Here is a 10222-nt window from a genome sequence, read left to right as displayed (position 1 = left end):
ATGTTATTTTCTACTTGTGTAAATTCCAATGATCAATCTCTAGGACCTAGCGTCCTAGGATGTCGGGGTGACTTCGACTTCACTATCAAGTTTGAACAGCTGTTCTTCTCTCTCGCACCCTCTCTTGTCTTTATTCTCTTGTCACCATGGAGAATATATCTACTCATAAAGAGACCTACGATCGTTGATGCTCCATTATTACAACTCGTGAAACTTGTAAGTGCCCTTTCTATAAAATAGTATCTAAGCTATATGATGGAATTTTTATGCCTGTATAAACTCACACATTTATCCGCTTAGTCTGTGCTCGCCTTATATACTCTCCTGGAGCTTTCTTCGGTCGTCCTTGCTAATATGCTCTCACTTGGCGCTAACAATATTGATATTGCTTCTTTCGTGCTTCGTCTTCTTACTGGCTTTTGCATGATTGGACTATCTTACCTTGAGCATGAAAAGTCTCCAAGGCCATCCATCCTTCTTGGTGCATATCTCTTTTGGTCGCTCCTGTTTGATATTACCCAGGTCCGTACGTTTTGGCTGGCTTCCCAGACTAGATCAGAGATGGACTTCTCTGCTGTTTTTACGGCTGTCCTGGGTACGAAAATTGCTATGATATTGCTTGAAGGTCGACGAAAGACCAAATGGGTCATCTGGAATGCTAAAGAGCATAGCCCGGAAGAAACGAGCAGCATATTCGACCTCGGTGTTTACTCTTGGCTCAACTGGCTATTTTTCGAAGGTTATCGCAAGGTTTTAGGTATAAAAGACTTATATCCACTCGACCAGAACATGGCTGCCAGCCGTCTCTCAAAAATCTTTTCTCGGAAAATAGACGATGCAAGACTTAAGAATCATAAGCCTAATATTTTAAAGGTACTAGCCCGGACGCTTTTGGTACCTCTCATACTCCCAATTCCTGCGAGGCTTGCCAGGATCGGATTCACTTTCTGCCAACCCTTATTTATAAGCAGCCTTACAACACGACTGTCTCAATCAGAATCGGAATTGCCAGCCAATATTGGGTACGGCTTTATTGGTGCTAGCATTTGTATCTATTTCTCCATTGCAATTTCGACAGCGTTGTACTGGTATGCTCACCATCGGATGCTCTATATGGCACGGGCCTGTCTCGTTACGGCCGTTTACGCAAAAGCTACAGAGGCTCGTGAAGACGAGAATGCTTCCATAACATTAATGAGTACGGATGTAGAACGCACCATGCGTGGGTTTAAGTCCTTACACGAAATTGTATGTGGGTGTTTCAATTGCCCGCTTTCACCCCCTTTTCTACTTACCAAGCTCTCCCCTCTATTTATGTTTATGCCCCCGGCTAACCCCACGACGTTTATTGATAGTTGTCAAATTTCTTCTTTAGAATAAGAGTTAACACTGCTAATTAATCATTGTAGTGGTCAAATTTAATTGAAGTTGGACTCTCGAGTGCGTTATTGTACAGGTTACTTGGCGCTGCATTTGCGGCCCCTATAATTATAGTCTTGGTATGTGCATGTGGAGTTGGTGCCATCACACGTTTTACGGGTAAAGGGCAAAGAACGTGGGCGGCCGGTATTCAAAAACGTGTCGGGCTCACCTCTAGGGTTATTGCAACGATGAAAAATATCAAACTCTCTGGTCTCGCTCATCCGATCGCCCGTGTTGTCGAGAAGCTTCGAGTTGATGAATTAAAAGCAGGTCAGAACTTTCGATCATTGTTACTCGTAGCGGGAGTCTTCGCCTATATCCCTTTACTCGTCTCTCCAGCCGTAACTTTTGCAGTGGCCCGAAGAAGCCTAGACGCCGCGAGGTTATTTACTTCTGTATCTTACCTTCTACTAATGACATCTCCTCTTAGCAATTTATTTCAAAGTTTACCTCAGTTTGTTGGAGCGCTAGCCTGCCTCACCCGTATACAGGAATTTCTGGAGAGAGAGTCACGAGATGATTTTCGTATCGCGTTTATAGAATCGGAAGATTCGACCGAAAAGCCTTCCGTGGACGAGTCTTCAGCTTTGCTGGCTATTGCTATAAAGAATGGTAGTTTTGGTTGGAACCAAATAAGATGGTTCTTAATAATATCGATATCGAGATCCCTAAGGGCTGCCTCACAATGATCGTTGGCCCTGTTGCATCGGGAAAATCATCTTTATGCAAAGCCCTTCTAGGAGAAATACCATACCATCGAGGGACAGTCACGACAACTAGCAACATTCAACGCGTTGGGTATTGTAGCCAAACACCGTTTCTTTCGAATGGCAGCATAAGGGAGAATATTATTGGATATTCGCCCTTCGAACCTGAGCGATATGCTGAGGTCATTGACGGAGCAATGCTCGGCGTTGATTTCGAGACGCTGTCTCTAAAGGATATGACGAATGTTGGTAGTAATGGCATAACTCTCTCTGGAGGCCAGAAGCAACGTGTGTCGCTAGCGAGGTGCCTTTACCTGCAATCTGAACTCCTAATTATGGATGATGTGTTCAGCGGTTTAGATGCAGACACTGAAGATCTGGTATTTCAGCGTGTGTTTGGGGAGAATGGGATCCTCAAAAGACGCCAAACAACCGTTGTACTCTGTACTCACTCCGTCCGTCATCTCCCAAATGCCGCGCATATTATTGCTTTAGCTCCAGACGGGTCTATCACTGAGCAAGGCACATTCGACGATCTTATGGTTAATCGAAGCTATATTCATAGTCTTGGTGTCAAGTCCTCGTCTTCAAGCAAGATAGCCAGTGGCAAAGTCGAATCCGAACCCGATCCCCCTATACCTCCGCATAGTCCATCGGAAAAGATACCTACACTACTTCCCATGCTGAAAATAAGTGATAAGGCGCGGCTAATGGGTGACAAAACAGCTTATATGGTATACCTAAAAAGCATGGGGATGATACTTGGTACTTGTCTTCTAGTTTTGGGTATGCTCTTTAGCTTCTTTTGCAATTTTCCAACAGTATGGTTGAAGTATTGGTCGGATGATGCTACGGTTACAAATCCGTCACACTCTTTTAGTTACTACGTAGGGATTTATGCTTTGCTTCAGACGAGCGCCTTGATGTCGTTGGTATTCCTTGCAATCTTAATCTACATTATAGTTATCAATCGGTCAGGGAAGTCTCTTCATGACGATGCTCTGCGGACACTTACGCATGCACCGCTAAGTTTCTTGACAACAACCGACCAAGGAATCATCACGAATCTGTTTTCTCAAGACCTAAACCTTATCGACAACGAGCTGCCTCATGCCCTCCTTAATGTGATAAATGCTGTCCTTGTCGCCATTGGCCAGGCAGCCGTTATCGCTATTTCGTCGCCGTTCCTAGCAATCAGTTACCCGTGTCTAATAGCTGTACTATACGGAATTCAAAAGTTCTATCTTCGAACGTCAAGACAGCTAAGATTACTAGACTTAGAAGCGAAAAGCCCACTCTAGTAAGTAATGCCCTCTAAACTATTGTTAAATCTCATGGTGGTTTGGTTTCTATCTTCAACCAGACTATTTTGAATGATTGTACCGAAATATGGTAGATTTTATTAATACATGTAGCACTCATTTTCTTGATACGTCAAATGGCGTTGTCACCCTTCGAGCCTTCGGTTTTCTTGCCAATGACCGTGCAAAGAATGCCTACCTCCTGGATACATCCCAGCGACCTGCATACCTCCTAACTATGATTCAACAGTTAGTTCTCCCTCTCATCCCAAATTTTCCCGCCACAACCTAGCCAACTACTGTCTCGGGGTTTCATGAATTCACATATTCACTTGACCTTATGCTCTTAGTCTACTTTGATCACTAATGTAATCTTATAGGTGGCTTGGTTTAGTGCTAAATTTTGTCGTTGCTATAATTGCTGTTATTCTTACGGCCCTTGCTACAAGCCTACACTCTAACTCCGGCTTCACCGGCGCGTCTTTAGTGACCTTGATGGGATTCGGAGAAACACTCACAAACGTCGTTACGTACTATACATTGCTTGAAACGTCGCTTGGTGCTATCACTCGGCTAAAGTCTTTCGAGAAGGACGCTGGATTGGAGGACAAGGATGAGGAGGATATTGTCCCGCCTGAGGAGTGGCCACAGTACGGGGAAATTTCTCTAAAAGGTGTCTCAGCCAGTTACAGGTACTGATTCCATCTTCTATTATTGAATCAAACAAGAGCTTACATTCTCTAGCGCTGAAAGTGCAGCTGAAGTACCAAGCATGGCACTCAAGAATATTAAACTCGAAATTTCTCCCAGGGAAAAAGTTGCAGTATGTGGCCGGACAGGAAGTGGCAAGTCATCCCTCGTTGCCCTTCTGATGAAGCTTCTTGACCCGGTCAACGATACACCCGATCGCGTATCTATAGATAATACACCTCTCCACCGCGTAGATCGAGCCACTCTCCGACAACGTATTATTGCCATCCCCCAGGATATTGTATTCCTCCCGGATGGATCTACTTTCCAGGAAAATCTGGACCCTTTAGCTGTTTCAACAGTTGCAGATTATCGGGCCGTCCTCGAAGCAGTAGGCCTATGGACATTCGTGTGCGATCGAGGTGGACTTAAGGCAGGGCTGACAGCCAGCACGTTGAGTCAAGGACAGCGACAACTCTTCTCCCTTTGTCGGGCAATCCTTCGCAGACGTGTCCGAGCACGTAGTCTTGGGCTTGGTGGTGGAGGTACTGAGGGTGGTGTTTTACTACTTGATGAAGTAAGCTCGAGCGTCGACCGGGAGACCGAGAAGGTAATGCAAAAGGTGATCAGCGTCGAGTTCAAGGAGTACACGGTTATAGCTGTAAGTCACCACTTGGACATGATCATGGATTATGATCGTGTTGTCGTTATGGATAAGGGTGAGATTGTCGAGGTGGGCAACCCGGCCCAGTTGGTGAAGCAGGCGGGGACCAGATTCGGCGAGCTGTGGAATGTCGGAGGAAACTAATCCAACGGTGATTACGCAAATCAGTGCAGTAATTGTAGTAGATACTATGATAATTACATTTACCTATGTACAAGTGTTTGCAGTTTTCATACTTGTTATTATTATAACATAAATAGAACTAGTATGGGGAAAACCTCATCAAACGTAATGTGTGTAATATTAAAGCAGGTGGGTACTGGAATAAGGCATAATACTAGAAGTTCTTCTTCATGTCCCCAGCAAGCTAGAGATTATGATGAAAAACATGAGTACCCGTATTTATGACCTTGGAGGCAGTGTAATACCAAGGTCAAGGGCCACGGGCAGCCCAGAGAGCAAAAGTAGAAGTGCAATCCATAAAATCAGGTACAGTCAGACATCACTAGATGAGACCACAAGGAAAGACGCTGGGCTAAGAATAACAAGTATTCGTCGCATTGGCATATCCGAACCAACCAACGCTTCCTCGCCCTCAAAAACAAGTATCAAGAACGGGAGGATAGCCAACGATGCATGAGAATTTCTTTGCTACTATAGATCAGAGGTCTAACCCGGAGGCGATGTAAAACTGACGGAAGACCAAACCCCCCCAGATCCGACGACGAGATTTTACTAGACATGAGTAGCGCAGTGGAGTCCCCTGACCAACCGAACCGGGCGCCTGCACAGTGGGCTGGCCGACTCGAGGGGGCGAGATGATCCGAACCTGACGCGCATCGGTGTCACTATGAACGTCGGGAGGCACAAAATCGAAGGAATGCAACCAACGATGTGCTGCCCAAGGGAATGCAACCCTTCGTGCAGGGAATGAGGCACCCTGCAAGGACGAGTGAGATGCAAAGATTGGCCCCTAAAAGCCACGGCAAGGCGCTGACAATCTCAAGAGGGACTCGAATCCGAAATGATCCCGAAGGCGAATCTTTCGAAACACCAGATAGACCCGGGCGAAGGTTATTCTTCTAGTTCATATGTCTGGACTGATTTTTTTGGATGATGAGGAAAAAAAAGGAAGAAGGAAAAGGTAAGTTTGTGGGGAGAGACCCTTGTTTATATACATGTGGGGGAGGAGCGGGAAGATCACCCAGAGCGACGGTACACTTGGCCTGATTTGGGTGGGGCTGCTACCTGAAAATTTCCGATTGGCTTACCCCAGATTTTCCCCTTGATCCACTTCGATTAATTGAGTAAAGTCGAATCAGCCCTTCTCATTGGCCCACTATTTCTTTTTCAATCTCAAGATGATTTTAGAAATACGAAATACATCGTCGAATTGATGGGTACATCGGGTAAGTACATGCATTTATGTTCTCTGAATCAACAACACAATTTACTATAGATAAGATGCGCATTATTTTATGTACGAGGTACTTAGGTACCAAATTATTCTACACCAAACGCGAGATTTTCTTATTGGAAACTAGTACAAATTGTAATCCACAACAACCTGTGATTACCTGTTATGCCTAGGTCCACGTATAGGTATAAACGCTCGTTGAGTTTTAGCAGTTATATTTTGGTCTTCGTAATTATATGAAACGTTCACACGCGGCCCTCAAGTCCCTCTTATGTACTTAGGCGCCTGGAGATATCACAAGGATATTTACACACCACCTTCACTAAACGAGAGTAACAATAACAAGGGCCATATAATTATATATATCAGCTCTGGGTGCTCTAAACGTATATAGGTAGCAATATCTTGACCTTCTCCAGCTCCCTCACAGAAAGAAGAATATCGTGTCTTCCCTTCATCCCGCCCTTTCCGCTACACACCCAGCCAAATCCTCAATTGCAGTCCTGCCCAATATCTCAAATACAGCAACTTTTACACCGAAATCGCGCCATATCCAGTTTCGTAACTCTACAGCCATAAGAGAATCGACACCATAATCCGACGGGTTTTGACGCGGGTCGATATCTTCGACTTGCACACCTAACGCGTGTGCGAGTTTCTTCTTTAAGGTCTTCACTACAACCATGGTACGATCTTTAGGGCTGCTTGCTTCTCTAAATAATGTAGCAGCATCCTCCTGCTTTGACAACGTGTCTTTAGATCCGATGCTAGTGTGTTGACGTATGACATCAAATCCGGCGAATAACGGCCGCCTGGCCCAATCAACCGGCTCTCGACCGCGAGAATAGTAGTCCTGTGGTGTTAAACTGCCAACAAGAAGTTGGCTCTGGGATGGACTCCAAGACCGCGACAAGGTCGGATCGCAGTAGTGGTCGAGCAAAGCCAGCAGGTCCGCACCATAGACGGCGGCCATATCACGAATCTCCTGTCGGTTGCGGTGATATTGGCTGTGTTCAGCAATAATTCCAATATCATACATCCAGCCCAGATCGAGAGTGGTAGATACGCCACCAAATCCATCAATCGTACGTGCCTTCGTCAGGGCATCTTGGTATGAACAGCCAGCGGCATAGTTGCACTGTGCTGGAGATCCGTATATACCCGCGAGCGACGACAGAAGAATAAAGAAATCTAAGTTTCGCGGCAATAGCTGATGAAGGTTCCAGCTCGATTGAACTTTGGAATGGATTGTAAGAGACCATTGTGCATATGTCATGTTTTCAAAGATTGCGTCCTGTTTGAGGTGTCAGCTAGCTTTTTAAATACTAATAGTGGGAGGATATTCTAACCTGGAGAACCATCGCAGAGTTGATGCAACCTTTGATTGGAGGCATATGAGCACAGTCTCGCAAGACTGCTGCAAGTTCTTTGGCTGATGATACGTCACATCGCGGAGTAACGACATTGATGCCCTTACTCGTGAGCTGCGCAACTACCTCCGATGCAGCTTGTGAGGAGACCCCTGACCGTGAAGGAATAATGAGGTTTCTAGCGCCCCTTTCAACCATCCATCGAACGATGGTACGCCCTAGGCCACCAAGACCACCGGCCACGATGTATGTTGCGTCAGTTTCAAACCGCCATGTGGTCTTTTTTACGAGGTGTTTCTATTATCGTGTTAGCGTAGTTTCGCTAATTTTTCAAGTATCCTATTAACCTACCAAAACCACGTCTTCGCAGCCAAGGTTGATGATGATGCGCCCTGTATTCTTTCCGCTTTGCATGTACCGAAAAGCCCTTTCAACTTCAGAAGCTGCATATACATGCAAAGGCGATGGGAGGCTGAGTTTCCCGTCAATGATTAGGCTTAGAAGCCGTTCAACCAGCTGGCGCATGAGTTTTCTATTTGACAAGGCGATGTGGTGTAAATCGACAGCTGCAAAGCTAACATTTTTGGCAAAACCTGCCATCGGCAGTGATGCATTCGCCTTTATGTCGGCTTTTCCAATCTCGATGAAACGGCCGTATGGTGCGATACACTCCCAGGTCGCTCGCAATGCATCCCCCGAAAGTGAATTCAGAACGACATCAACGCCATAACCCCCTGTGATGCGCATGATACCCTTCGCAAATAGGGTGTTGCGGCTGTTGAAAACGTGTGATGCTGGGATATTGAGTCCTTCAGGGTTTGTGATAAGCTCCTTCTTTTCGTCAGAGCCGACGGTTGCAAAGACCTCAGCACCAACCATCTGCGCTATCTTAACAGCCATCTGCCCGGTACTTCCGGCAGCGGAGTGGATCAATACCTTCTCTCCAGGTTGTAGACGGGCCACATTCACCAGAGCATGGTAGGCAGTCGTACCGGGATTCATAGCAGCGACAGCGTCGTGGAAAGATAGACTGTCTGGGATCTTAAAGATACCAATCATGGGGTGCTCGAGGATGACTCCTCATGCAGCCAGGTGAAATAACATCACAACGCGATCGCCAGGACATAAATGGGCTGGAGAGCTGGCGCCAACCCTTGAAATCGTGCCTGCACACTCAAATCCGAGTCCTTCATTGTCAAGGCGACCCAAAGCAATGAACACATCTCGAAAACTGACCGGCCACGTAGCTGCTTTTATTTCGATCTCGTCTGGACCCAGGTCACTAGTTGAGTCTTCAACGAATCTCAGCGTATCTAACATTCCTGGCTTCGCGACTTCAAGGGTTATAGGCGGACCTACTCCCCAAGGTGAAGATGACGCTTTTGGTCGTAGGCGAGATATCCTCTCCTCGTCAAGTCTACTCTCTTGTTCCAAACGCCCAATTGTGAGCTGCCCATGACGAACAATGAACTCAAGATCCGTGCAGGCAGGTTTATCTCCAAAACAAGAACGAAGAACGTTTTCTATAAAATCAACTTCGCTCCCGGGTGTCCAAGATTCGAAAGTGAGGTTGGCAATGCATTTGTGGCTCTGCTCGGAGCGGATTGCTCTCCAAAATCCAGTCGCCAGGGCAAATTGTGAGTCATTCACAGTATTGCCAGTACATGTCGGCAAGGAAATCCAAAGTATATTCTGGAACCTAGCCACAAGTGATTGTAGGAAGTTAAAATCTGCTTCGGTAACCTGCGCAAAAAAAGCAACGCCCACCGAGGAGCGAGACAACAACGATGGGCTCGGAGTCCGTATGTTCATACTTATCTATCTGTGCCATATCAAGAACCTCAGTGTTGGCACGGTCCTTTGCGATTTTTGCCGCTAGAGCGCGTTGAATTTCCGATTCAGGATTGATGACAATTATTTCTCGTTGAAGATGGTTAACGTCCCCGTTAGCCATCTCGAGAGCTGTTGAGATCATAATACTGTTGATATGGGCGGTATCATCTTGAGCATCTCTAAAGGAAACATCTATACCTGTGAACCCCGTATTGCTCAACAACACGTCCCATACCTGTTCTGTGACGAGGGGGCTGTGTCGGCGCCATTCTTCGGATGCAGACCACCATCCTTCCAGTACACCAAAGCCGACATTGGCGAGCGCGCTGCTAGGCTTTACATGTTCCAAGAGGGCTAGGTGCCCCCCAGGCTTTAGTAGCTTGTGTACTTTCTTTAAAGTAGCCGTGAGGTCCGAACAGACGTGTAATACGCCTCCAGCAACAACTAAATCGTAGCTCTGGCTATTGAAACCCTGTTTAGATAAATCCACCTCCAAGTCCAGTGTCTTAAAGATGATCCTATTCTGGAATTTCCCAAAGCGTTCCCTAGCACCTTCGAAGAAAGATGGCGAAACATCAGTGTAGACATATTCTAGGAATCGGGACTGGCCGGTTTCCTCCTCGAAGTCATGCAAACTGCTAAGAAATAGCTCTGTTACAGATCCAGTTCCTGCACCGACCTCAAGAATTCGTAATCCGGGGCTTTCGTGTGATAATAATCCAAGGAATGTTTTGAGCCGGCCAGTATCAATATGGCGACCGAAAGTATAAGCGTAAAAGGACTCAGCGGCTTTGGTGTTGAACAACAGCTCCAGGGGG

The 10222-nt window shown here is 46.2% G+C and overlaps 2 protein-coding genes across 4 annotated transcripts; one reads left to right on the top strand and one right to left on the bottom strand.

The window, feature by feature from the left end:
* Positions 1-4928, top strand: GL218_02997 (Multidrug resistance-associated protein 1; the record flags this gene model as incomplete). 2 transcript variants are annotated; one of them, XM_033579542.1, is made up of 6 exons in its annotated part: positions 1-216; positions 301-1248; positions 2039-3429; positions 3545-3679; positions 3811-4122; positions 4175-4928. In XM_033579542.1, 6 exons carry the CDS (start codon positions 1-3, stop codon positions 4926-4928), a joined length of 3756 nt encoding a protein of 1251 aa, XP_033436202.1. The 2 variants fall into 2 exon arrangements, with proteins under 2 accessions (XP_033436202.1, XP_033436203.1); XM_033579541.1 differs by lacking the exon at positions 1-216 and having other exon boundaries at positions 562-757; positions 881-1248.
* Positions 4929-6655: 1727 nt separating this feature from the next.
* GL218_02996 lies at positions 6656-8630 on the bottom strand (the record flags this gene model as incomplete). 2 transcript variants are annotated; one of them, XM_033579540.1, is made up of 3 exons in its annotated part: positions 6656-7495; positions 7551-7868; positions 7923-8630. In XM_033579540.1, 3 exons carry the CDS (start codon positions 8628-8630, stop codon positions 6656-6658), a joined length of 1866 nt encoding a protein of 621 aa, XP_033436200.1. The 2 variants fall into 2 exon arrangements, with proteins under 2 accessions (XP_033436200.1, XP_033436201.1); XM_033579539.1 differs by lacking the exons at positions 7551-7868; positions 7923-8630 and having other exon boundaries at positions 6656-7240.
* Between the last annotated feature and the right edge of the window lie 1592 nt (positions 8631-10222).

Source organism: Daldinia childiae (genome assembly GCF_008694065.1).
Source record: "Daldinia childiae strain JS-1345 chromosome Unknown Scaffold3, whole genome shotgun sequence".
Classification (NCBI taxonomy): domain Eukaryota; kingdom Fungi; phylum Ascomycota; class Sordariomycetes; order Xylariales; family Hypoxylaceae; genus Daldinia; species Daldinia childiae.
Note: the sequence above shows the minus strand (reverse complement) of the source record. Positions and strands in the feature narration are given on the sequence as shown.